Source organism: Penicillium rubens, assembly GCF_028828025.1.
Source record: "Penicillium rubens strain IBT 27055 chromosome Unknown utg000004l_segment0_segment0, whole genome shotgun sequence".
Lineage (NCBI taxonomy): Eukaryota > Fungi > Ascomycota > Eurotiomycetes > Eurotiales > Aspergillaceae > Penicillium > Penicillium rubens.
The window spans coordinates 3,648,262-3,673,333 of NW_026890602.1; the positions used below are offsets into that span (position 1 = coordinate 3,648,262).

The 25,072-nt window shown below is 48.4% G+C and overlaps 8 protein-coding genes across 8 annotated transcripts; 5 read left to right on the forward strand and 3 right to left on the reverse strand.

Annotated features, from left to right (window-relative positions):
* Positions 1–4,444: 4,444 nt before the first annotated feature.
* Positions 4,445–5,225, forward strand: N7525_011338 (uncharacterized protein; the record flags this gene model as incomplete). The annotated part of the gene is given in 3 exon segments (XM_061215451.1): positions 4,445–4,507; positions 4,522–4,867; positions 4,897–5,225. 3 exon segments carry the CDS (start codon positions 4,445–4,447, stop codon positions 5,223–5,225), a joined length of 738 nt encoding a protein of 245 aa, XP_061067963.1.
* Positions 5,226–5,983: 758 nt separating this feature from the next.
* N7525_011339 (uncharacterized protein) lies at positions 5,984–8,095 on the forward strand (the record flags this gene model as incomplete). Its single annotated transcript, XM_002560668.1, has 1 exon — positions 5,984–8,095. The coding sequence occupies one exon, from the start codon at positions 5,984–5,986 to the stop codon at positions 8,093–8,095; it is 2,112 nt and encodes a 703-aa protein (XP_002560714.1).
* Positions 8,096–9,989: 1,894 nt separating this feature from the next.
* N7525_011340 (uncharacterized protein) lies at positions 9,990–10,523 on the forward strand (the record flags this gene model as incomplete). The annotated part of the gene is made up of 1 exon (XM_061215452.1): positions 9,990–10,523. One exon carries the CDS (start codon positions 9,990–9,992, stop codon positions 10,521–10,523), a length of 534 nt encoding a protein of 177 aa, XP_061067964.1.
* Positions 10,524–14,320: 3,797 nt separating this feature from the next.
* On the forward strand, positions 14,321–14,623 carry N7525_011341 (uncharacterized protein; the record flags this gene model as incomplete). Its single annotated transcript, XM_061215453.1, has 1 exon — positions 14,321–14,623. The coding sequence occupies one exon, from the start codon at positions 14,321–14,323 to the stop codon at positions 14,621–14,623; it is 303 nt and encodes a 100-aa protein (XP_061067965.1).
* Positions 14,624–14,917: 294 nt separating this feature from the next.
* N7525_011342 (uncharacterized protein) lies at positions 14,918–16,084 on the forward strand (the record flags this gene model as incomplete). The annotated part of the gene is given in 4 exon segments (XM_061215454.1): positions 14,918–14,955; positions 14,966–15,353; positions 15,410–15,769; positions 15,797–16,084. The coding sequence occupies 4 exon segments, from the start codon at positions 14,918–14,920 to the stop codon at positions 16,082–16,084; spliced, it is 1,074 nt and encodes a 357-aa protein (XP_061067966.1).
* Positions 16,085–16,452: 368 nt separating this feature from the next.
* On the reverse strand, positions 16,453–17,505 carry N7525_011343 (uncharacterized protein; the record flags this gene model as incomplete). Its single annotated transcript, XM_002560667.1, has 1 exon — positions 16,453–17,505. The coding sequence occupies one exon, from the start codon at positions 17,503–17,505 to the stop codon at positions 16,453–16,455; it is 1,053 nt and encodes a 350-aa protein (XP_002560713.1).
* Positions 17,506–18,466: 961 nt separating this feature from the next.
* Positions 18,467–19,330, reverse strand: N7525_011344 (zinc finger MYND domain-containing protein; the record flags this gene model as incomplete). Its single annotated transcript, XM_002560666.2, has 4 exons — positions 18,467–18,544; positions 18,606–18,693; positions 18,753–19,260; positions 19,312–19,330. 4 exons carry the CDS (start codon positions 19,328–19,330, stop codon positions 18,467–18,469), a joined length of 693 nt encoding a protein of 230 aa, XP_002560712.2.
* A 1,063-nt stretch (positions 19,331–20,393) lies between these two features.
* Positions 20,394–23,593, reverse strand: N7525_011345 (uncharacterized protein; the record flags this gene model as incomplete). Its single annotated transcript, XM_002560665.2, has 6 exons — positions 20,394–21,220; positions 21,276–21,400; positions 21,875–22,481; positions 22,530–23,101; positions 23,160–23,281; positions 23,345–23,593. The coding sequence occupies 6 exons, from the start codon at positions 23,591–23,593 to the stop codon at positions 20,394–20,396; spliced, it is 2,502 nt and encodes an 833-aa protein (XP_002560711.2).
* Between the last annotated feature and the right edge of the window lie 1,479 nt (positions 23,594–25,072).

The window sequence follows — 25,072 nt, forward strand, 5'->3', positions numbered from 1 at the left end:
TTGATTTCCAAACAGTTTCCATGTCTTTGTTGCTGATTCACTACATCAGGAATTTCGGTTACACCACGAAAGACGGTGCCTCCTCATGGCAGGTAAATTGCCAAGGCGGCTCTATTAAAGCAGTCCATCGACAAGGCAAATCTTGCTGAACCACTAAGCGCAAGGGACCTACGGCGTTGAGAAAAAGGTGTGGGGATTATCCGATATGTTACTTTAATGCCCTTTCCCATGACCAGGAGATCAGTGGTGTGCAGGTCGCTAGTGTGTCCCTCCGACTTCCCATCTATTGCGCGGTCAACTACAGCCTTTCTGGAATCAACCTCTGGGCTTTGAGGCGTTATGTCCGGCAGTTTCAGCCGGATAACGTCGAACGTAGTCGCTCTTCTGGTCTCAGGGCCGCAGTACATTGCGCATACGAAACCGCACCGCTAAGCATCTTTGACAATCATAAGTGGCGTGATCCGCACTTGGCTCCTGTTGGGTTATTCATATACATGCTTGTAGGGACTAAGGACATACACCATGCGATTGCGGACGATGTGGACTTGGTCAGCTTGCCCGCCAATATCTCCCTCTTATCGCCCTCCATTCAATATAATGCTTTACGAGTAGGTTTACAATCAACGCGCTTGTGTATAAACAGTGGATTACTTCCGAAATCGCGTCTATGTTTCCAGGCACATAGGCTTCACGTCGCAACTCACGTCTAGGAATGTTCAGCTGCATGCTTTAGAGTAGCCAAGTCTTTTTGCTGCCTTGTTGAAGGTAAAACTTATGGACCCCTTGTAGTGGACGGTCAGTGGTAGTTCATTAATTCCGTGTGGTAGAACTGCTCACTTTGATGTTCCAATAGCACAACGCCTTCATTGGGGCGGAAGTCCACATCTTCGGCAATTTCGCACTGCAGGTCCCGGGTTCGGCCATATTGATCCACAAATGTGAGGCGGACGCTTTCTACCTCTCCAGTAAAACATTTTCCAAGGTAGTCTGTCTCATCATCCCCTAGATAAAAATGGCTAATCGGGACCGCCGTGGAGATGATATTGTTGTTAAACCTGGATCTGGGCATGGCAGGATGCTATGACGTATACAGAAATACTTGGAAGTACAAGAACGCCCACTGGAAATGATCATGGATCAGCTTCGAGTATGTGGAGCAGAATCCCGACTTTATAAATGTAAAACTATCAGACTTTCATCGTGCGTAGGAATGCCCGCCTACATCGAGCAGACCTCTAATAACTCTGCAGATCATTTCCCTAAGCAAGATCGAGTTGACGTGGGCGTCTTTCCGCCATCAAAGAATTCCTAGCGGTGACTCGGAAGTGGCTCAGCTTTTATGGTTTCCCGAGGATATTAGTTCCAGACCGGCGGTCGGTCTAGTCCCAGGCTCTCGGAAACTAACTCTTGGTTCTCCCGAAACGTAATTTGCAAATGCAGGGCCCAAGGTAAGGATATTCGCGTGACAACAGCTCTTCGAATTTCCTGTATTGTATCTCTGCATACCAGGGAACTTTTGTGTGGGTCGCCCCGCTTTGTGGGAACACTGCTGCGACCCTAGATCACAAAGATGACCTACAAGTTGGAATCGCAACTATCGTCAAAAATCCAGCTCGACTTACGTACAGTATAATTGTCTCGATTACGATCGCACAAAGGCCTGTCAGACTTTGGCAGACCACCGCCTTTGCTAGGCGAATTCGACTCTTGGAAGGTATGTATGCGTTTTGCAGGGGCCGCGTGGAGGTGAACGATCCATTTAGACTTGTTCCTCGCCTTTTGAATTGGCTGCAAGGCCGGCCTGGTGTCGCACAGTATCGTCGCCCATTTTTGTCTACTGGTGGCGGGTACAGGCCGAGAGACTAAGCCTAAGTGTCTGGGGGGTAAACTGTTTTCGCATTCTACTGTATTGATGGGAGCCATGGAGAAAATACCAGGGGATAAAGTTTCGGGGTCAGCAAAGTCAGCTTGCTTCTTAGCATCATCTGATTGAAGCCTCACGGCTCCACAGCCCTCACTAACGAGGACTGATGCTTTCATAGCCACAGCTTAGATGCCCTACTGCGGCCCATTTCCATGGCAGCCCACAAATGCGCGGTATGACAATAGCGTCGCGCTTCTTTTGTGAGGCCGCCACTTTCTGCCTACAACCATCATCGGGGCCAGTCCCACAGGTGGGGTCTAAGGACATCGTACAGTCCTCTTTATCCGAAGGACCAAATATTTTTCTAGTACCGTTAGATTACCGTAATATATCGATTATGTTACGACCTGTTTAAGGCCTTGGCAAAAGCGGATTGAGTCAGATCATAGCGGAATATGGTATAGTGGGTTTTAGTAGTGTGTTTCCGGCAATTAGTCATTCTAGTTTCACGGTAAGTGTATGCGCCCTTGCCTAACATAGCTTAGTCCAGCCACTTGCTGCCGAACTACATACAAAAGTTATGGGTTATAGGCCTTCCGCTCTTTCTTTCCAGCAGCCCCTTGCTTTACCCTCCATCTGCCTATGGGAGGTTCATTTTAGTATTCTTCAAGGTGACTTACCACGAGAGCAGCCTGGTATCTCCTTCTCAAGCTATGATCCCGGGGAGAGGTATTGAGCAGCCCAGCAACTCACTGCTTCATATTCTGCATCGGTTCTGATGGCCGTTGGGAGGAAGAAATTCTAAGAAGCGTGCATGTCTGCAGTTCAGTGCTCTCTATGTCAGCCGGGTTGCCCAGTCCTCTCGCTCACGTGGTAGGTTGTAGACAAAGCTGCGATGGAGACAGTTGGCGACATTCAAAACTCGCAACGGATATAGCGGATGGGAATACAGTGATTAATGACTAAATCCTCGACCCTGCGGGGCTGACGTACACCCACCTTAGTCTAAATTTGGATTTGCTGACACCTGCGGAATTCTGCCATATACCTTCATCTCCAACGTGGCACAGTTGGTCGTTTGTATTTTTGTATTTTGTATTATTGAACTTGTGGAATCTGCCAGCTATGCTCTCTGGCTCAAGCTCTCTTTTTACAAGTAGTCCAGCACCTCCCCTAACAATAAAAGAAACCCATAATACATCATGCGCAGACCAGATGACGAGCTCATCAATCAGTTCAGGGAGAGATTTGGGGGGCTTCTCTTGAGTTTTGATGGTGAAAGACGAATGGCAGGCGCTCATATTGACTCGCGAGATCAAGTGTTACTTGCTAACCATGCCAACGAAATGAGAATGGGCCCATTGATGTGACGTGGACAGACTGGTCGAATGTTGGTCAACGGTAACGCTAGAGGGTGGTTTCCTGAAACCCCACAATTTCCATGCATCGATCCGTCCATCCCGATGGTTTTTGCCTGAAAGTACGAGTCATTCCACAATTGCAATCTACGAGGGTCGGGAGCGGTCTTTCACAATAAGGCAGGAGGAGACCTTCGTTCTAATAAGATCTACTGGATGACAGAGATCATGAAAGGCCGGACAATATAATGATATTGTACGAAGAGCTATGTGTGTAATGATACAGATGGAAAGGAAGTAGATCAGACTACATACATGGGAGACGTCACGTGACATAGGGAGATTTCATCACGTTCATCAATGATACGGGAATGCGAATTGTTTGCCCCTTCTTGCTGAATCAATCCAACGTGATCGCAGATTTCTTGGACGGGCCCGCTTGCTTCCCTTCGCTCTGAACAACCAGACTCAAATTTGACTTAGCCACATCCGAGGCACGTGTCAGCGAACACTGGCCATATGGCGGCAGAGAAAAGTACGCCTAGGCCCAACCCACCCTACATACTTTTATTAATATCAGTGATAAATTTCGCTACCATGTTCGTTACCATGTGACGCTGATGATGAATTCTCCCTATGTCACGTGATGTCTCCCATGTATGTAGTCTGATCTACTTCCTTTCCTCTGTATACATACATAGCTCTCTGTCCAATATCACCATATAGTAAAGCCTTTATGATCTCTGTCATCCGGTAGATCGTATCAGCTGAAAGCCCTGGCAGCAGCGCTTTGACATGCCAATGAAAGTTCAATGACATACCTCAACAAACGCCAAACATACTGCCTCACCGTATCAGACTCCATCCCTCACACAAAGACAGCTGGGTTTCTTGAATATAGAACGTTCGTGCATGTGTCCTTCAAATCCAGGCTCGTCGTCGCAGCCATGGAAAGAAGTCCGAGGCGCGAAAGAAGCCTATGAGCGCAAAGGCAGGACCTTAGTTGTCAAGTACGTCGATCCTTCCCGGGGCCATGTGACCAGGAACATTGCCAGATACGGCCTGAAAAGCTTGTGTTGATGGGTTTGTCACCTGGACAGCTGATTCAACCACGAAAAGTCTATGATGGTGGAATTTGCTGAGGTTAAACTTGGTATCAACCGGTTTCAGCCGCTCAATAGGGGTGGAAGGGGTACAGGTCAGGCTATGTGCAAAACCGAAAATGCTGCGATTGTATGACAATATCATTATCATAGAGGACGAGTCGAAAATGTGCTACCGTGTGGTGAGGCTCTTTAGGGATTAGGGTGCCGAACGAATTTCATGAATGCCAAGACACATGTCAAGGAAATAATTGAGAAGCTTAACAAACGAATTGTTGACAGAGAGACAAGTGTGGACATTGATAGACGAAATCGCAAGAACAGTCTGATGGACGGTGGGCAATATGATATCCAGCCTCAGACGAAGCGCAAGTGGTCGTCGAGTTCGCCCAAAAGCCCCGTGTCGGATAAAGACCTTCACGCCGAGTTAGCTACAACGGCTGAGATTCTTTCGTCGGCCCGTCCAGTGAGTGTACTTGGTTCCCGTGGTAACGTCAAGGATGATCCAGATCTTTATCCTATCCCTTTGCCACATGGACTGAGTGCTTCCATAAAAATTCGAGTCGTTTAGAAAAACCAATACGGCACACGTGCTATGAAATTGGCCTCCGAAAGAGCGGCTCAATTAGCGAAACACGCCAACGAAAATTGGACCTCCATAGCCCTGACTGCCAAGATCGTCCTCCCAAAATGACAGAACTTCCCATTAGGCCTTCCGAGCTGGGCTTTCCCAGCCCTGCAAGTCACTCTTCCAAGTCTGGTTCGTACGATATTAAAGCAGACTTCGTTCTTCATTTGCTTACTGTCGTAGTTGCATGCATTGACGTCCAGTTCACTCAAAGCGGGAAGCAGCTCAGGGCAGCCATTATGCACTATACCTTGTGGAGCGCACCTCTTTAGACCTTAAAAGGCAAGCTTGCGGATAAACTAGAGATCGACCCATGTTATACTCGTATTCTTTGGGCCAATAGTAAAGGCTCGAAGATCGTGGTGAATGACAATATGATCCAACAAACTTCCAGAGGCGCAGATCACGGTTGCAGAGATCTGTGATATCTATGAAATGGCTCCCTCTATCTCAAAGTACTCTTATGGTGGAAGCAAAGCTCGTGTTCATAGTTATCTGTGTAATAATACACGCCAAAATGACAGGAACAGCGGAAAATTTTCGATACGACCTTGCATCCTTGGCAATTTTTCGCACGTGATTCGGAAGGATGAGCCAGCCACTTACAATCACTGGATAATCCTACGTACTTTAGTCGCATTTGAATGGTCAGGATCTGACGGCTAATGACGTATGGGGCGCCACCCCTGTTTCTGAAAGGACATCTGCCTATGTAGGGCCCGCCAATGATGCATACCGCGTGTACCGGAGCAGTAGGCCCCCACCCCTCGGCTGTTTCGGTCTTTGCTCCACTAGCCGCATTACTTCAGCCTGCCCCTAAACCATTCTTGTTTTATATGTCTTTAAGTAGAAATACGCTCTCAAATACGCCGCCCCATTTGCACCCCCCCCCACCCCGGGACAAACCCATTCTTTCCCTCTTTTTTTTTTTTTTTTTTTTTTTTTTTTTTAGGGGGGGATTGGGACCTACATCGCCTACTCTGCTCACTGCTCACTGTATCAACTAATAGTTCGGAGACGGACGGCGACTATGGCTCTCACCAGCGGTCTCCAGGCTCTTACTGTGGACGATACCAGTAGGCCGGCCTGCAAGCCTCTTATCACAACGCCTGTAGGAGAAGAGGAAACGGCACCAGCGGAACCCAACCGGAGCTCAAATTCAAAGGAGAAGAAGATGGAGACGCCGCAGGAATGCGTAGGTCTCGATGCCTCCTTGAGTCGGATTTATCGTTATCACCCGATTCCTACCTTGATTGTTGATAAGAGTTTGTGTGTTGTGGAGGTTTCAGACAGTCATTGTGCCTTCTCGGGTCAATCTAGGGATGAACTGGTAGGCACGTGCGTTTGCGACGTTCCGGTTCACACTATTCCTGCGCCAGACACTCCTACTCTGTATGGAGCGTTACGTACAGCTATCGTCTCGGAAAAGGTTCAAATCCTGGACGGCATTCACGTCAAGAGCAAGAATTCGATTTATCAGCTTCGCATAACGCCAATCTTCGAAAAATCGTCGTTGATCTATGTGGTATTGGAGGCTCAAAACGCCCCACAAGATCATTGTGTTGGGACTGATGAACAGCACGCCAACATGAACGAAATTTACAAGATTTTGGTCGATACTATGAAAGATTACGCCATCTTTATGCTCGACACACGGGGCAACGTTACCACGTGGAATCTTGGCGCCGAGCTATTGAAGGGATATTCTCCCTCGGAAATCATCGGCAAGCACTTCTCCATCTTCTATAGTCCCGCGGACCTTGATATAGACAAGCCAGGTAGAGGTCTGGCGCGGGCTCTACGTCAAGGACGGATGGAAGACGAAGGCTGGCGGTATCGACAAGATGGGTCACGTTTCTGGGCCAACGTGTTGATCACACCCATATATCAACTTGGCCGTCACATGGGATTCGTCAAGGTCACGCGTGACCTCACGGAGCGGAAGGCTGCCGAGCAACGCATGATCGTAGCCTTTGAGGAGTCAGCGAAGATGAAGACGGATTTCTTAGCAAACATGAGCCATGAGTTACGGACACCGATGAACGGGATGCAGCTTGCGCTCGCGATGATGAAGGACAGCGATCTTACCGAGCAGCAACTTGAGTACGCTTCGATAATTGAGGACTCGACGTCTGTCTTGCTCCGGATCATCAACGACGTCCTTGACTACTCGAAGCTATCATCTGGGTCTTTTTCTCTTCACTCCGACGTCGTGGAAATCAAGGGCATTCTTGATGCTGTGATGCGCAACTGCAGGTCTCTCCTAAAACCCGGGGTTGAGCTGAGCTGTTTGATTCCACCGGACTTACCTAAATTTATGCGCGGTGACCCTTTACGGTATCGTCAGGTGATTCAGAATATGCTCGGGAACTCAGTGAAGTTTACGGAGACGGGCTATATTCGAGTCTCTACGACCTTCTCTCCTGTCGAATCAGACCCAGAGACATATACAGTTACAACAGAGTTTGCTGACTCTGGAGTTGGAATTCCTGATTGCGCTCTCAATACACTCTTCACACCATTTACACGATTTGCCGATTCCAGTACCCGCAAATACCAGGGCACTGGCCTTGGCCTTTCGATCTGCAAAAGTTTAGCGGAACTTATGGACGGTACGGTGGGCTACAGACCTGGACCACAAAACAAAGGTAGTGTGTTCTGGTTCACAGCCAGGATGGGCCGTGTAGGCACAGGCTATTCGAACGCGCAACCTGCCATTCCTTCAACTGATGATGCAAAGGACCTCTTGAACAGAGTGCGGGGAATTGCGCCCCGCAAGCGTGTTTTACTTGTCGAGGATAACCTTGTCAACCAGACGGTAATGCTCAAGCTTCTTCAAAGCCTTGAGTTTGAGCGCATCGACGTAGCCGGGGACGGGGCGGAAGCCGTCCGACAAGTCAAACAAACGCCTCTGTCCTACAATGTGGTTCTCATGGACATTAGCATGCCGGTGACAGACGGTCTGGAAGCGACATCGCAAATCAGAGGCATGGGCATCGACGTGCCTATCGTTGCCCTTACGGCAAATGCGCTAAAGGGAGATATGGAGACGTATCTTGCTAATGGGATGAATGATTATATCGGAAAACCGGTCAACCGCGACCAGCTGTTGCAGGTTCTTTGGAAATGGATCGGGGCTTAGCAGGCTTCTTATACAGGACGTTAAATATAGTAGCAGTCGGATCGGTCTTCTTGTCCATGAAGTATCCTCTGTGACAATATTTGCTGGTCTCCCTTTCCCATTGGGCACGACCTTGAGGAAGGAAGAGCGTGGTCCTCCACATACTTGACACAAAAACCCAGACTGCCTCGACGAAGACCTTTCGACCACATCTGGGGCTACTTCTCAATGGCAGGCTTGTTGAATCGCTTGGTCATATTGATAAGATTTACGATGTAAACGAGATCATGAAAAGGCTGTACAAAGGGGTATTGTGCGGAGTAACAGCTCTGTAAAGAGGTGTACAGAGGTGTGAAGAGGAAAAGAAGGGTAGTGGTCAACTACATACATGTATGGGGAGAAGCCATGTGACATAGGACGGATTCATCGCTTATTACGCTGGGATCGATCGTTGATCCAAATCTTTTCCAACAGATCCCCCCCCCCCCCCCCCCCCCCCCCAGCGCCCAGTTTGTGTAATAATGTGTTCAGTCAGGTGCTGTGAATATATTATTATCCGTTGTAGCTTTGCAACTCAGGATATATGCCAAGAATGACATAGCCTATAATTCGACCCCACGAAAAAGGAAACCTCTACCACTGAGGCTTTACCAACAGTGAGAAAACGATGTGTTCGAGTGTACCAAACGGCAAAACTAGCTCTGGGGGGAATACTTGCAAATTTACGCCAAATCGGACTTCAGGGATCCGTGGCTATGACTCTTTTAACGTTTACTTCCCTGAATTGGATACATCTCTCGTACATATCCGTCAATTACATTCCAAGCGAATTCCTTTTAGGAGCAAAATACTCTCTGTAAGGCAACCCGAGAGTACCCCGTAGAACCCTTTGTTTGACCACATATTAGATAGGCCCCGTCAGCCTCTCCTCCTATCTCTCTTCTTTTCCCTCTCTGTCCCATTGGATATATACGACTTTTTCTCTACTGATCTATATCGTAGTGTATCCTATGAGTAATCGAAGGCCCATGAAGTCGACTGCCAAGGCAATAGCTTTAGCAGGAAAGCTCCACGCCACAGGGGTCAGTCAGTTGACTGACCGATCATGCAGTTAGATCATCGATATCATTGTCAAAAGGCATCCGAGAAATACACCTTTCTGCTTCTGCTCTTGTTAACCGATCTATTCGTGCTGGCATGACCCGAGTTAAACTGCACATAGGATAATCCTATATGAATGCTGACGTAGTTTTCTAGAGACACCACTGTATGAGCGTGATATATCTGTGGCGTAAACTGCTATACATATTCAGATGGCTCTGCTAGAATCGACCTTAGCCCATCAACCAATCATAGTCAATGCATTTGTGCACTGATATGGTTACAAGTATATCGTTACGGTCTAATCTTCACTAACCTGTCTTAGTCATACAATATCTGGTTCCAATGTAGAAAATTTGATGTTACTGAACTCGGCAATAAGACGATGGAGTCAGTGTGTACTTGCTGTATATGGATGCATAGAAGTATGGGTGGCTGAAACAGGTTCTTCAGACAAGCTATATGTCACCTACAGAGGCCTTCGTCAGTACCGATCACTTCTTCCGAAGCCTCCTTGCGTATACAGTAACAGAGATGGCAAAGACGTCAACAGCCAACTTAGAGCAAGGTAAGAGGGTGATGGGTCCAGGATTACGTCATGCTGGGCGCCGTGGATGGCCATGACGACTTATGACAGATTCTCCCTCTGTAACAGGATAAAGGCACAATGTTTGACGGCCCATGTAGACAGCTTCATCAATAGTTGAGGGTTTCCTGAATACAGAGCCGTTGTGCTTCTCTCCAGGCAAGAAGAGCAAGCGTTTGCTTGTACAAGCCTTCAAGACAAGAACTCCACCACCTGCCAGATTTCACCATGAAGCCCGCCAAGCCTGCCTCTGCGACGATGAACGAGCAGACGTTTGTACCTGCTACCATGCGTGCAGTCTACTACGATCAGGTCAGGGCTGGTGATGAGGTTTTGGCCGGGGCAAATAATACCAAGAAATATCGTGAAATTGACGCCGGCCTAGCTATAGAAGCATTTTTGGATACGGATTATCCAACGCCGCGGCCGTCAGAGCATCAATATATCCTCAAGATCCAAGCAGCCACTTGGGGACATATGGAACTGCCGCCAGCCAGAGTGGTTAACCCGAAGTATGCGCCAACGCACATTCCGCTACACAGTGTATGTGGGACTGTGATCAGCACACCGGCAGAGGATCACACAGTACCTGGAGGGCCGAAGTTCAAGATCGGAGATGTAGTTCTCGGGATGTTAAGCTATACGCGCGACGGAGGGGCGGCCGACTACGCACTTGCGACCGAGGACGAAGTCGCGTTGAAACCAATGAATATTAGTGCCGCAGAGGCAGCTTCAGTGGTTACGCCAGCCCTAGTAGCTTAGGAGGCGCTTTTCCGGTATTGTGGGACTGATGTTCCTACGACAAGCAGTGGAATTCCGACCAATTCCGATCCGATGCGTGTGCTGGTTAATAACGTAGACGATAATAACATCGGGCGAATTGCTATCCAGCTTCTACGAGCGAAAAATGCGTGTCTTCCTTTCGCTAGACCATAGATCTGCGCTATTTGTGGACGATAGGACTCGGAAGCATTGATAGATGAATCAGGTGTGGACGAGGTACTTGTCATTCCGCGATCCTTAAGTCAAACAGTTGATATCGCGGCAACTTTCCATGCTCGCAATTGGGGCCCGGCGGATATTATACTGGACTTTTCCGTTGATGCCGCCTTTCGACAGACCCACCTATCATCACTTGTGAAGGATAAGGGATTGGTGATTACTCCTAGAGTACCCTCGCCTAAACTGAAGAGTATAACTAGCCGACAGTAGGATATCTTGTGTTCGAACGATAGAGGGGTGCGCTCGGAATATGTGGCTACGACACCGGACGGTGCTACGCTAGCGCAAATTGCAGAGCTTGTCGAAGCGAATGTGGTCACGGTTGATAACGCGACTGTTGTAGATCTAGTGGATACGGTTGACTTCGCAATAATAGGGGTTAAAGAGGCGTCTGGCCGTCTATTATATAACGAAATAGTCGTTCGCGTCAATTGAGCGATGGACTGTGTGACTGTGTGACTGTGTGATATCGATAACATTTGGAATACGTACTTCATTTATGTGCCCGAGAATAACATGAATGAAAGTACTTTTTTATTCATGTTAGAACCTTATCGCAACGTAGTCGGAACGTAGTGTTCGTAGCGCTGTTCGGTATCTCTCATCATTTGGCAGATAATTAAGGGCCTTGTTTACAACTCGACACCTGCATTGACACGCAACGATATTCGGCCTCGTCATTGGGTCACGGCTTTGTTGTAGCGAGAGTGGGCGCACGTCTCACTATATCGACGCATGAGGATCTAATTATGGTGTGGTGCTGTGGTCACTAGCATACAATGTTATACTTCGTTATGCTTTGACCTCGCCTCACCGGCTGTCAGGATTACTTGTTTAACACATGATATCAGCTCTGCCCGGTGCAGGGCACAAACAACTTTGTTCGGTCAAAACCTCTTAGCATTCTTAAGATAAGGCTTCTTCCAGCTTAGGCAGGTCGCCATTCTCGTCTTCTCCGGTATGCTCGGATAATCTCCCTATCAAGCCCCTTGGTGGTAGATATGAACAGTAAATCCGAAGGACTCATGCTCTAAAGTGCCTTCAAGTACGCCTTAATCTAAATTCATATGAGTTTAGTGAGTTGCAATGATTACGGAAAACAGATCAGACTAATGTTACCAAGGCTTGGCCATCAAACGTGCATTATATTCCTACTATCTCTAATATCAATGCTATTCCCATTGCTCCTCATAAGGCGTCGCACCCGAGTTCGCGTGATCGTTTGCTTTGCTTCAGGTGAACACGACCGAAGCCGTACGAGTATAACTAAGTGCGCTGAGCTGAGACCTGATATAAACATTACCAGAGCTGGGTGAAATACCTCGGGTTGAGATTCTTGCAGGTGGTGTTTTAGTTCGCTCCAGTCGGCTATATCGATCAACTTTCAGATTACGCGCTGTAAGTACCAAGTGCCGTCATAGCTATTCCTGGAAGCGAGTCAACGGTACACGTGTTCTGGGTCACATTAGTCCAAAAAGCCAGTAATTGTTCTGCCAAAGATTTGGTGGGTTCGCGCCAGGCCCTGCAGATTGCTTGATGCGGCCGTAGAGCTATCGACGGATGCGGGAATGACAAGAAACTAGGACTTGAACTTTTACGTCTCAACCCCACCTCGATATTGAGTCCTTGAAAATTTACAAACATAACAAGCTTACTGCTCACCTCAGGTCGAGTTAATGAAATTATTCTTCCTTGATTTTACATGGTTTCGCTTGTTTTTGCAAAGCTTATGTGAAAAGGTGTATATGGGGTGGATGATTTCGAAGCAATTGTCGCTTCTCTATCTTTGACAGTATTTTCTGTCCGAATGTGTTTTAGGCCTAGACAGCTTCATCTACCACAGTGGAGATGAGGTTTAGTGCATTTCTTAGGAGGTTAGAGTCTATTTTTAAGGTATCAGTTATAGTCTCCTTCCGCATTCTAGCGCTAACCTAGGGTCTTCTAACTACGGAAACTTTACTAGTTATCTATCCTTATAATTATCGCAAAGGTTTTTAGCAGCTAAGACCATCTACAAATTTGAGATAGGCTTTTCGGGAGCTCTTTTAAAGAGTATCCCTAAAGCTTTAATCTATCTCTCTCTCGCTATACCAGGAAAGCCCATCGGCAGCGGAACAAGAAGCGCAGACGAGGCGATACGTAGTGGCGAGCTAACAAATTCTGGGGAAGGAAATAGACAAAGACAAAAAGAAGTATAGAAAGAATTGGCCTGCCCAACCAGGCAGCCACATGGGCCACATGGCCCCAGGCTCCAATAGGTGTGTTAACCAAGATGAGGATCACCCTATTGTTTATGTACCGGAGAAATACTCGTGGACGGGACCGAGAATGTGTTTACATTGCTTATTAATTATGTCTTGAGGCTAGATGCTACCATAGGGATGAACGAGGAAGAAAGATGTGATAAAACTCTATGGAAACGAGGTCATAAACGAAGCCTCGGAGAATGACAAACGCGACAAACTAGGCAAGTGCTCAGTCTGCACAGAGACAAACGTACACCCTGCAGGCATTGCATGCATGCATGTATGTCAACATTATGGACTAGATTGTCAAACTCGGACCTTTATGATTTAGTTAGTAGAGAATCTGACATTGGTGAATTTTACAATTTCGCTCGTCATGAATGAATGGCTGTCAGTTGGCTCTCAGTGGCCCATCTGTGGGGTGGTCACAGCTGATTTTGGTGACGGGCATGTCCGTAAAATTTACTCGATGTTTAAGATTGAATTAACCGATTGGCTGTTCTGAAAGCATGAGAAGTAGCGGTAATTTATCTACCGATAAGTTATAACGAGCCGGTATGGCCAGGGAGTCGAAGTAGAAGAAAATAACGTTCTGCTGAAGGTCAGCAGCATTATGATGCAGTATTTGCCATCAAATCACCCTTCTACTTCGGTACGCCCATCGCGGTCAAAATTTATAGGAGAATTCAAATGGAGCTTTTTTTATTGCAGGATTTCAGCAAACTTAGAAGCGGTCACACTACTTAGAGACATTCATAGGCACGTCATAATGACCACGACCACATTAGGACTACTGATGAGTTCTGTCTGATTCTGCTATTACTACAGCTCATAACCATATAAAGGCCCGCTCTAATCCATCATTGATATCGGCACATTCCCTTTCTGACTATGATAGCTGCACCGCTCCGCTCATCGGGATCCGCGCTTTCCAGGCGGCTCCTGCTATCTATTGCTCCGAGACGTATAGTTGTAACCTCGCCTATTGCTGACCCCCCTAGTATTAGCGACGTGATCAAGAAAGACCACCGCGAGATTGAGTCACATTACGAAAAGCTTCTTAAATCGCCGGATATAGATGAGCAGACTCGCTTTTAAAATCTGTTTACCTAGGAACTAGCTCGACACTCTATCGGAGAAGAGCTTATCGTTTATCCTGCATTTGAGAAGCACCTCTCTGGTGGCGCCGATATAGCCAATAAGGACCGCTAGGAGCATTTTGAAGTATACAAAACCCCACCTATGAATGACCGCCAAGCTTACGAAACGCGGTGTGTCTAGGTCAAAGAGCAATTGAAGGCTTTCCAAAACATGGTACCTTCGGATTCGCAGTTTATTCCTACTATTAAGAGTCTTATGAAGAACCTTTTAGAGCATATTAAAGAGGAAGAAACTCACGACCTGCCTAGGCTCGAAGAAGCATTATCTGCGGAAGATAGCCAGACTCATGCTAGGAGCTTCGGTCGGACAAAGATGTTTGTGCCGTCACGTTCCCATCCTACTGCACCGGATAAGCCACCATTTGAAACAGCTGTAGGGCTTCTGACGGCCCCCATCGACCGTCTCGCGGACCTGTTCCGAAAGTGGCCTGACACATCGGAGTCTCCCAAATGAGACTGAACTTTGTCTTTGCTTTCATTTCGATCTGTTTCCCGCTCGGTATATGATACTATTGCCAAGGTCTTACACTCAAATCTCAATCCATGAACATTAAAAATGTGTGCGTGATGAAAACATTATGGAATAAACGCGACGCTGTACGAAAACTTATAATCCTATATCTTCCTGAGCCATCAATAAGTCCTGAGGTTGGGTTCACCTGATGTCTAGCTGCACTATAAGTGGCCAGAGATAAACTCGGAACAGCGTATGCTATGCACTAAGGCGCTCTCTCTTTTTATCAAAAATATGGCATCCTTGGACATGGCATCCTTGGACTTTCCGGCGTATAGGAAGCTTATACTTCACTGAGGCCCTAATAGAGGCATCCAAAAAGATCTCGTTTCATCGGGGCCATGGCCAGAGATTTTGCACTGGACCTCATTGCAGTCCTATCTTTTGGAATCAACGCTCCGGGGAACCCGAGCTATATGGTGGCCCAGACCCAATTGTGGCCCTTGTGAGACTCACAGATCTAAACTTAGTGTCACTACAAGATATGGTTCTAACACATCGGTGCAACAAAGCAACATTAGGGAATGATTTGACAGGCTATTCTGCCGGACTGATAGAAACTGGTGCTTCTCGTCTACCAAGACAAGAAGACACTGTTAGCTCTAAACTCCCCTACCAAGGGTCAATCGAAGAGCAAATACTTAAATGCAAGTCAAGAAGTGATGCAGAAGTTAATGAGAGACATGCGCATCCAGAACGCAGCCATTCCTATATTAATCCATGCAGACTTCCACAAGAACATATAAATATGTCTCAGCGGAGGACCCAACTATAACCACCATAATAATTGATTGGCAATCAACAAGCATTGAACCAGCCTTCCTCTACCAGGGACAAACCCAGACTTTTGCCGCTCTACCCGCACCATCCCAAACAGAGATCCTCGGACAGGAGACAACAGACATTAGCCAAACAGAGCGCGACAGAAAGAATGTCTCAATATTCAACCAGACCTACAACGTAGTAATGACAGCACTTATCCCCGGAATGCGCACATCGAGACTCCTCGATCCAGCCCTCTTCGGTATCTTTTACTACTGCCATACGACATGGACGGATAGCGCCGTGATGCTTCGTCGAGAGCTAGTTAGGCTCTGAGCTCGGCGGAAAGAGTTGGAATTGGACGGATCGTGCCCGTGCTCGCCAAACGAGGAGGAACTGCGGAATCATAAGCAGGATTCGGAGGACTTTGAGGTCAAGCAGAGACTCATGTTCTGGCTGATGGCTAATATCGAAACTAACGCAGATGACTGGGTTCCAAATGAGCACTGGGTGAGTGCGCTGGAGGCCAATCGGGCTGCCTATCGTCTGTGGATTGAAACGGCTAGGGAGTCAGAAGGTGAGGGTGAGCTTGGGGTGGAGAAGGCAGATATATTGTGGCCTTTTGATGCTCGACGATAGGGAAGAGCTTTTGAATTGACTAGCTCTATAGCGCGGGTTCTGTGGAGGTCAAGATAAGTACCTATGGACAGGCCTTAGAGTCGCTTTGTCCTATAATACGGTTTACTTTGCGGCGACTTTTTGATAGCCCTCAGTTTTCACGTGCTCTTATTTCTTTTTGACGATCGCTTAGCCAACGGAAAGATAAGAGATTAAGGAGCGAATATGAATGCTTACCATGGGAAGCTAGATAGTTCACTACTGCGCATTGGGAGATAGAATGAAAAGCGAGGAGCGATACTATCTACCTGAAGGTTCTAGTACGATATCACAAACTGACGAATGTACGGAGAACTGAATTCAAAGGCCGACTACTGCTTCATTTTATCCTATGTCCGACTGTCTCCCAGCTCAAGGACCCTCCGACTATCACTCAACTCCGCCGCCGCCGTGTCTCCCGGAAGCTCAGAGATATACTTCTTTCGATTCTTTGCAGGGTCCGCCTCAACCTCGAACGGCAGCTTCTCCCTCGCCCACCTTTTCGATCCTCCTACTGCCATAGCACCACCCTCTGAATCTGGCTCTGGCCCTTCATCTCCAGACGCCGGAGCACGGTGTCGGAATATCCGCCGCGAGAGATAGATCATGGCCCCTACAAGTCCCAATCCGGCCACAGAGCCTACAACGGACCCAGCAATCTCCCCTCCGCTGAGTGCCGACCCCGAGGAGGTATCTGTATCCGGGACTGATGTACTTGTCGGCGTTCCTGTTCCCGTTCCCGTTCCTGTACTCGTAGCCGTACTCGTAGTCGCACTAGGCGGCGTCTCCGTGGTCTTAGATGATCCTCCGTCGTTCCCGTCCGTCAGAGACACCTTGAGTTGATCCCAAGTCGTCTTCCCTGGCCACCCATTGGCGTCCGTACCGGTATACCCAAGCTTCTTTTGCCAACACTGGTAGGACTCGCGGTCTACCTCGGACCACTGCGGCCCTGGTCCCACGCGGTACTTTCCACAGTTCTCCGCCACCAGTCTCTCTCCCATAGCAGTTATGATAGGGCTGTTGGGGGATGACTTGAACCAGTCTGCTCCCGGGAACGGCGTGAGTTCACCACCAGTGCTCGTATTTGCCCCTCTTAAATCAATAACCGCAAATGCTCGAAGCGGACTAGTCGAGTTCCTCGCGAGATAGTCCTCGGCACTCTCGATATTATCGTCTGTACAATTGGGTGACCCATACATATAGATGCGAAAGAGACTGTCTTCGGCGTCGAACTTAAAATCTTTGCCTTTTGCATGGTCGATCGCCTTGCAGCTCTGTGCGTCGGTGCCCTTTTCAACGGTGGGGTTATTGGCAGCGTTTCTCCAGACGAAGGTCCAGGCGGAGATCAGTGGGAGAGAGTAGAGTGCGTATAGCGTTGTGAAAATGGTTGTGAGACGGGTCATATTTGCGATGCAGTAGAGGACAGCGCTGGAGAGTGTTTGGGAGAGGTTGCCCCTTTCCGAGAGGATTTCAGAAGACAGTACTCCGTAAGTGTGAGGACCTAAGCTTCCCCCGGGTGCTAACGACAACGAGTTCGGCCATCCCTTAGATGGCATTAGCTAGTGCGTTTTTCCAGCAGCCACTAATAACAGAACAGACCCCTTCACAGTCCTCGCTTAGATGGGCTGGCATCTCATAGGTTGCTTGACAGCTGAATACGAGCTCCAAGAGCAACCATGCGGTCTTGGCACGTCGAGGAGCGGCACCTTCCGCCTAACGAATGTCGGTTTATGTTCTCGAAAGAGCACGTCGAGAAGAAGATGAGGCCCAAACGATTGCAATTAGCAAATTAACATCCGAGCGGAAGATTCTCGCATGCGGAGCGTGCGGCTCCCAGAGGCAACATATTTGGGACCTCACAAAAGAGATTACGGTTACTATGGAAGACTAGCGCAGTAATTATGGTGATGAAGATATATTAAGAATATAATGATAGTTATAGTTTTAAAGGTTTCTGAGAGTTTTTGACAGCTCCACGAGTTTGGACCAGGAGCCGATTAGAGCCGATCTTCCACTCCTTAATGTATGTCAATGTCTCTGCTCCCTCAGGTCAATGAGGGAAACCTTTAAGTTGCTCAGTTACATCTTAGTGTGACAGTTTGAATGAGAATAGCCACGATCTTGTTGCCCCACGAATAGGACGACGCCAGTGTTAGATCAAATTTGGAAGTTCATTGATTGAATCAATACCTATGGAAGCACATAGCAATCCTCATAAGAATAGGAGAGTCGACCAATATGTCCGGCAACGCTGGTTCTCCGATATTGCAGACATGGAACTAAACTCAGATGCAACGCAGCGAGATACATCAGAATCTTGTTCCTGCCAACCCCAGTGTTATTGAACTCCATCAAGACGTGCGATCAGACATTCAGCATTCGGCGTTGGCCCGGGGGAATGCAGCTCACTCGGTGTTCACGCCACTGGTCACGTTGGCAATCCTATAAAAACCAATATCCATGAGCGCAACTTCGAAATTTAGCTTGTATCCATCCTGCTTACCTTGCCGCAGTACGTTGCGACTTTGCACTTCTTGCATTGCAGAGGTGTGTGACCGATATCATCCTCGATCTTTCCGCACATGAAGCAGCTATCAAGGTCGTTAGCAGACAGTGCGGGCATTCGCCAGTCTGGCAAGGTAGGACTCACCTAGGCTCCTGGAAGCTACGTGGAACACCGGGCTGGTAGTAATCCAAGGCAGCCAGGAACTGAACTTTCCCTGGAGTTCTGAAACCATGGTCAAAGAGCATTCGGCGGGAGGTGCAGTTGATTTGGGGCACTAGATCACGTAGATGTTGCAGATCCGCTGCCTTGATACGAGCACCAGCGCGGATCATGAGAGCACCCAGGATGATAGTGCGGTACTTATTTCGTTGAAGGATGTCGTCCGGGTCTGCTTCCTGGACACGGCTCGTAGCAAACAGCCGGTCTCCGAGGTTGTCAGTGTCGAGCTTTTGGCGGACCCACGGGATGGTTTTGTTGGCTAGCTTGTCGGCGTATTCAGGGGTGATGTAGAAGGAAGCAGCCTCGGGTGGTGCGAGCATGTCGGTTTGGTGGACCATCGCACTCAAACTGTGCTCCCAGGAATCAGTGTTGACGCCGAGACGGTCGACCAAGCCACAAGCGACATCAAGGTCCTGGTCGCCTTCGAACAAACCTAAGATAGACGTTAGATAGAGTAAAAGGGATCAGTGACTGTGGTACTCACGCCAGCCCCATCGACCCATGATGATGATCAGCTGAGATGTATGCAACTGCTAAATTGAGCTTGAGAAAGAGTGGCTTGGGTGGGCCTGAACGGCGACAGAAGAAGGCCTGTGACAGTGAGGTAGCTGAATAATAAGGAAAAGGCTGGGACGAGCTTTGAGGAAGAGATTCAAAGGATAATCCGAACAAGACGGAGCAAGGTGAGGACTGCGACAAAGGAGACAGACATGTAGGGCGTTTGCTTGAATGTTGTGAGATAGACACAACGACCTGCCGTTTGCGATGGCTTTGTTTCTCTTTTTAGACATCGAAAAGCCCTCCGTGCAGTTTTACTACCTTCATATACACCTAAAAAGATATCTAAGAGCAATACCCAACATGTATATCGGAGGGTCCTACATATGTCATCCCTAATACCGCATTTGGGTCAAATACGCCACGTCAGTAAAGCCTCCCATCGTCAAGAACAGAGGCATCATGGGTGGCCAACTTTGTGCAAGGTACGTGAATATACATACTCGTCCTGGCACCAGGGCTGTCTAGAAGACAGAAATATAATCGAAAGAATCAGGCACTAAGAATCAGATACCAACAAACTCTCTTCCGCTGGCATATCGTCTAGTAGACTGAACATCTTATTCACCCAAAAATAACCCTAAAATCTAATTCGCACAGCCAGTTTAAACATGCGGAATGCTCGTCACCCATTCGACAGTCGTATAGGAGCGGACGGGAAGAGCTCTCAACGAACTAAAAGCTAGAGCCATGATGACCAGGCGTAAGATCGCATATATGATGAAGCAAAAAATCTCAGTGAATATGACTGTCCAATACCAAAAGAGCTTTCGAGCATTGAATGCCTTAGTGAAGAACTGAAACAGCCCTCTTGACTCAAACCAAGCCACATACATATGTATGGTACTGGCTACGCTGTAAATACCAACGATGGCAACGCAAGCAAACGATGAGGCAAGCCAAATAATTCGTTCAGCTTCAGTAGGGAAGGGGAAATTCCATCTATAAAGAAAAAGAACAACGTTAGTCAACCAATAGCAACCTATATAATTAAGGGTAGACTATTATTTACCCAGCAAAATGAATACCACAGTAAAGGAAAGCAACAAAGGTATTGAGAGCGCACAAAATGCATGCATGAGATGGCTTTTCGAAAAGAGCATAGGGGACCTCTTCTGCTGTATCGGAAGGTACCGTGGCTGCGTCACTAAGCCATCGAGCAGCCTGCGCAAAAACAGACAGGACGGTTTGATCCTTTATGTGTGCATGACGGTGGACCCAACCATTGGGATTTGTAGCCGTGCGGTCGAGAAGGTGAGTCGGTAAATCGTTACGATCGCATCTGACATAAATCGTGATAGGTGTGGTCATATCCTTAGGATTGTACCACCACATGGCATACAGCAGTACACCACAGGCAATATAAGCAACTGTGGCTAGTTCGAGTGGTGAGACCGGCAGAGAACTTGCCCATCTCGCTATTGTGTCAACAAGGAACCAGCTAGTTTGGACGACTGTGAATGTTTTCCCCAAAGAATCTGCTTTGGCATGGTCTTCAACATCACGGTCGTGAAAGTCAATGTCCTCGACTATGCTAGCCTCAATGAACGGTTTCATATCGCTTGCTCGGAGGACGTATATCCACCCATCCTGGGTCTGCAAGGCAAGCCCACCAGCAAGAATACAGAAACATTTCCGAAGCGTCCACTCCGTGCGAAATTGAGGGGGATTAGCGGAGTGTTGGTTTTGCACTTTCTCTAGTGGCGTAGCCCGTTTAGTCAACCAAGCATTCGGATCCACCGATTCAAGATATCGGGTTTTCTGTGCTTCATTGCACACCTTCTTCAATCGCATTGCTCGGTAACGCATTACTGAAGCGTTTACGAACACATACTCTGGAAAAAAGATAGCGAGGAGCCAGTATCCGAGATTCGCAATAATTATCCGCACGGTGGGTGAGTTTCGTCGAGGGAGGTTTGGGTGTAGGACTGTCCAGGTACAGGCAAATATCGTCGACAAACAGGACCATACCAGAGCAAATGTGGAGCGGCTGTTGTCCTCTAACTGCCAGCTGACTAGAGCTGTTGAGTTAGAAGCGGCCATGGATCGGCCTATGGAAAAAAAATTTATACTGAAGAACAACGTCCTGGTCAGGAATCGGCCGACCACCAGCGCCGGCGAGGCTCCGTTCTCCAGCTTACTCTCGATTAGGGGTTGGTGATGAGGGGGCTATACGAGGGCGATTTATAGTCACGTGAAGTACAAAAAATCCCCGTGCTTAAATGCGCCCAATGTTCGAGCTAACGTCTTGGCAGTGAGATTGAAAACTCGAGAGAAGAGCGTGCAACGAAGAGCATTAAACGATGTGATGCCTCATAACAGCTGTTATCTCTCCCCGGCCGGGCGGGAACCCGATCCGACTTTTGAGCGATTAATTAGTATATAAAAGAAAAAGGTGGTTGTACAAATTTGATCCGTCGCTTTGCGCCATATCGCACATAGGCTGAACGATGGCTGCCAGAGTACGCTATCGCCCCACGGCTCCATACCAGCATAACCCTAAGATAGCACCCATCACAATCGCCACGGGTGGGGGCACTTTGAACCATGCACTCCCTGAATATGTCACCGCCGCAACAACCACCCACCATGGCTCCTTACCCAGACTCTGTCCGTTGTTTCTTTCAGAAGTCAGGTATCCAATCTCCCACAACCGGTACACAGCTGTAAAGACCAGCCCGACTGCAGTGGCATTCACTCCTCTGAGGAAGTCGACCACATACTTCTTCTTCCGCAACACGCGCCAGAAGCTTTGGATTGCAACGGCCAGCGTGATTCCCGGAAGGAAGATTCCCAAACCGCCCAGGAAAGCACCGAATACGGTCGGGAATTGCGAGCGCTGCAGTGCCAGTGCCCCCAAGAAGACAGCGAAGTTGAAGTTGGGACCGGGGAAGGCTTGGATGATAGCGAGCCCGATCAGGAAGTCTCTACTAGAGACCCAACCGGGATCAACAACATAGGAGCGTAGGAGGGGAATAACAACAGGACCTCCACCAAAGATGACAGTGCCAGCAAGGTACATATTCGCAAAGAGGTCGAGGACCAGTGGGGGTGCGGCGAGCTGGCCTCTGGCAACAAGAATTGCGATGAAGGAAGCTAACTATATTAGCGACTCTCCGGTATTTGTTAGGATGGGGTGCATACCGAAAAAGAGACACATAATCAAAACTCCGACCCGAATCCGAATAATGTGCTGCTGTAAAGCAGCTTCAACGGGCGGCGTTGGGCTTGTAGTATTACCTGTGTTCTGTGGTAGGCCTTCGACTCTACGATCTGCCCTTCGCGATCGCGGCGTCTCACTCCTTTGCACCCCATTCTCTTCTAGGGCTGTATCGTCCATGGCTATGGAGTCACCGTTTGCCTCGTCCGCTTGTTGGGGACGATGATGCCTGTTCTTCCACGCGAGTTTTGCTCTCAGAAATTGTTGGTACATCCATCCATCCCAGATGGTCGTCGCGAAGCCACCGATAACCATCAGCACGGGGAAGTACCAGAGCGCATTATAACAGAGGCCAGCACATGCGCCGAAGATCACAAGGATACGGGATATTTTATCGCGAATAGCTTTTTCAGCCAACTGAACGGCCGCAAGTGCAACGATACCTACTGTAGAGGCGTTAAGGCCAGATAGTAAGGCGTAGGCAGGCTCGGGAAGAGTTTCGCTCATGCTTTGCACCCCAAGTGAGAGGGCATACATGCCAATTGCGCCAGGAAGGCTGAAACCGTTAGTTGAAATCAACAGACAGCGGGCTCCGCTGAAAAAGGGCGACTCACGCCCAAATCAAAAACACAAGCATGGCAGGGATGAATCCTGCATGTAATAGGGCTAGGCAGAAAACCATCTTGGTGCTACCGGGACCCGGAAGGCCCTGACAAATAGCAAAGAGTTCTTGGTACTATGAAATTGTTAGGAGGCCCTCTCGCATCGGACGCGCCATGAGAATAAGGGAGAATCGTACAGTCTGCTCATCTACCCATTTTTCCTTATCGCCTTTTCCCTCCACGAACCTGCTATGCAGAATCTGGAAGTGTACCGGTGGTCCTCCGAAGGCTGTAAAGCCTAGATCCCATGTACGCAAAAAGACATCCAACAAACGGGTCGGTAGGGGCTTTACAGATCCCTCATTTTCACTTGAAACCCGGCTTGCCCGTTTTTCATTCAGCCGGGCGAGAGAAGAGAGGGCCTGAGAAAAGGGGGCGAGTGGCATACTGCTCCTTAACAGCCGCGCCGATAGACAGATAAGTAAGATGATATCCTCTCAAACGTGAGTTGTGCTCCTATAAACGTCGATCGTCGTCGTGCCTTCTACGGGGTAGGTTAAATACCTTATGTGCGGGATCCGTGGGTGGAATGGATGGAAGCCAAGACGTTTAGGTAAGCTCCGCCATTGCACTAAAGTCAGAACAACCAATCAAAGACCAGACTGCAAAGCACGTGGGGTACCACAATACGGAACTAGGAAACCCTATTCGGACGGGAATGTCACTGCCTTGGCGTTACAGGACCGAGGCGATGCCAAGCAATGGAAAGGGTCTTCTTGGCAGTCATTTAAGTTGGCGGAGTCCGAATCAAGTTAGAGCATATAACCTGGGAAAACCATATGTGAGGGAATGATGCCAGTGGAATTTGCAGGATTTTTGATGTTTGTATTGTTTACATTTCCGTTCAGTCCCACTCTTGGCATGTCCCATAAGGTACAGGGGACGGGGGCTTAATTCAATTATCACGTACAATATACCTTGTGTGTAGCTAGGTGGTGTAAGGTCTAAGATAACCCCTCCCCCCGCAAGGCGAGTTGCGAGAGGTTTGTGGTCGGTGTCATTGTTACCATGAGCCTCCTATTCCATCCATGTTTCGTCTGCAAGTGCCGAAGCCCCGTGGCCCTGATTGCCATGCACTAGCTCGAAGACGTCCTTGACCAAGGACACCCAACGCCGAGACCTCGCAAGCATAGGCTCTTTCCATCGAGGTTTCATATCCTCGATGAATCCACCGGATCCTTGTACCCATCCTGTAGACCGTGGAAGATTTTGATCCTGAAGGAGCTCGGAAGGGCGACGGCAGCTTCTGGGACCAAGCTATGTTGCTATATCTCATGGGAAAAGATATGGGTGCTGGAAGACTGGGCCTAGTATGGAGTTAGTATGGAGTGATAAAGTCAAGGTTGACGGTGACGGCAGGATCGAGCATCTTTTTAATTCTGACAGAGCGCCCGAGGTCCCTTCCCGTCAAACAAAATAAAGTTCGTTTGATGCCAAAGTGGATCCCGGAGAATAAGCTCAGCCGGAAGCCGAACTCAAAACACCTACATCACATTGACCAGCACAGGCTATCTCTAGTCATTTCAATATGGCCAGCGATCAGAGATTCCAGCGGACTGTGCAAGCAGTTGCAGAAGCTGTCCAGACATTTGCCGTTGGAACCTTCGACTTTGCAGAGAGCATCAAAAAGATATGGGGACCGCAGACCCAGCCGGACGCAGTGGAGACATCCGATCCCCTGCCCGTCGAGGGCATGCAGGATGTGCAAACGGTTGATCAACTTCGAGATAGAACGCCCGTTTCTCAGGACAGTGATCACCTGTCAACCCACTCCCATAGTTATCCCTTGTCCGAGGCAATGGACGATGGGGAGTCATATGTCATGCATGAAAGAATCGCGCCATCAGAGTCAGCACCTCTACATC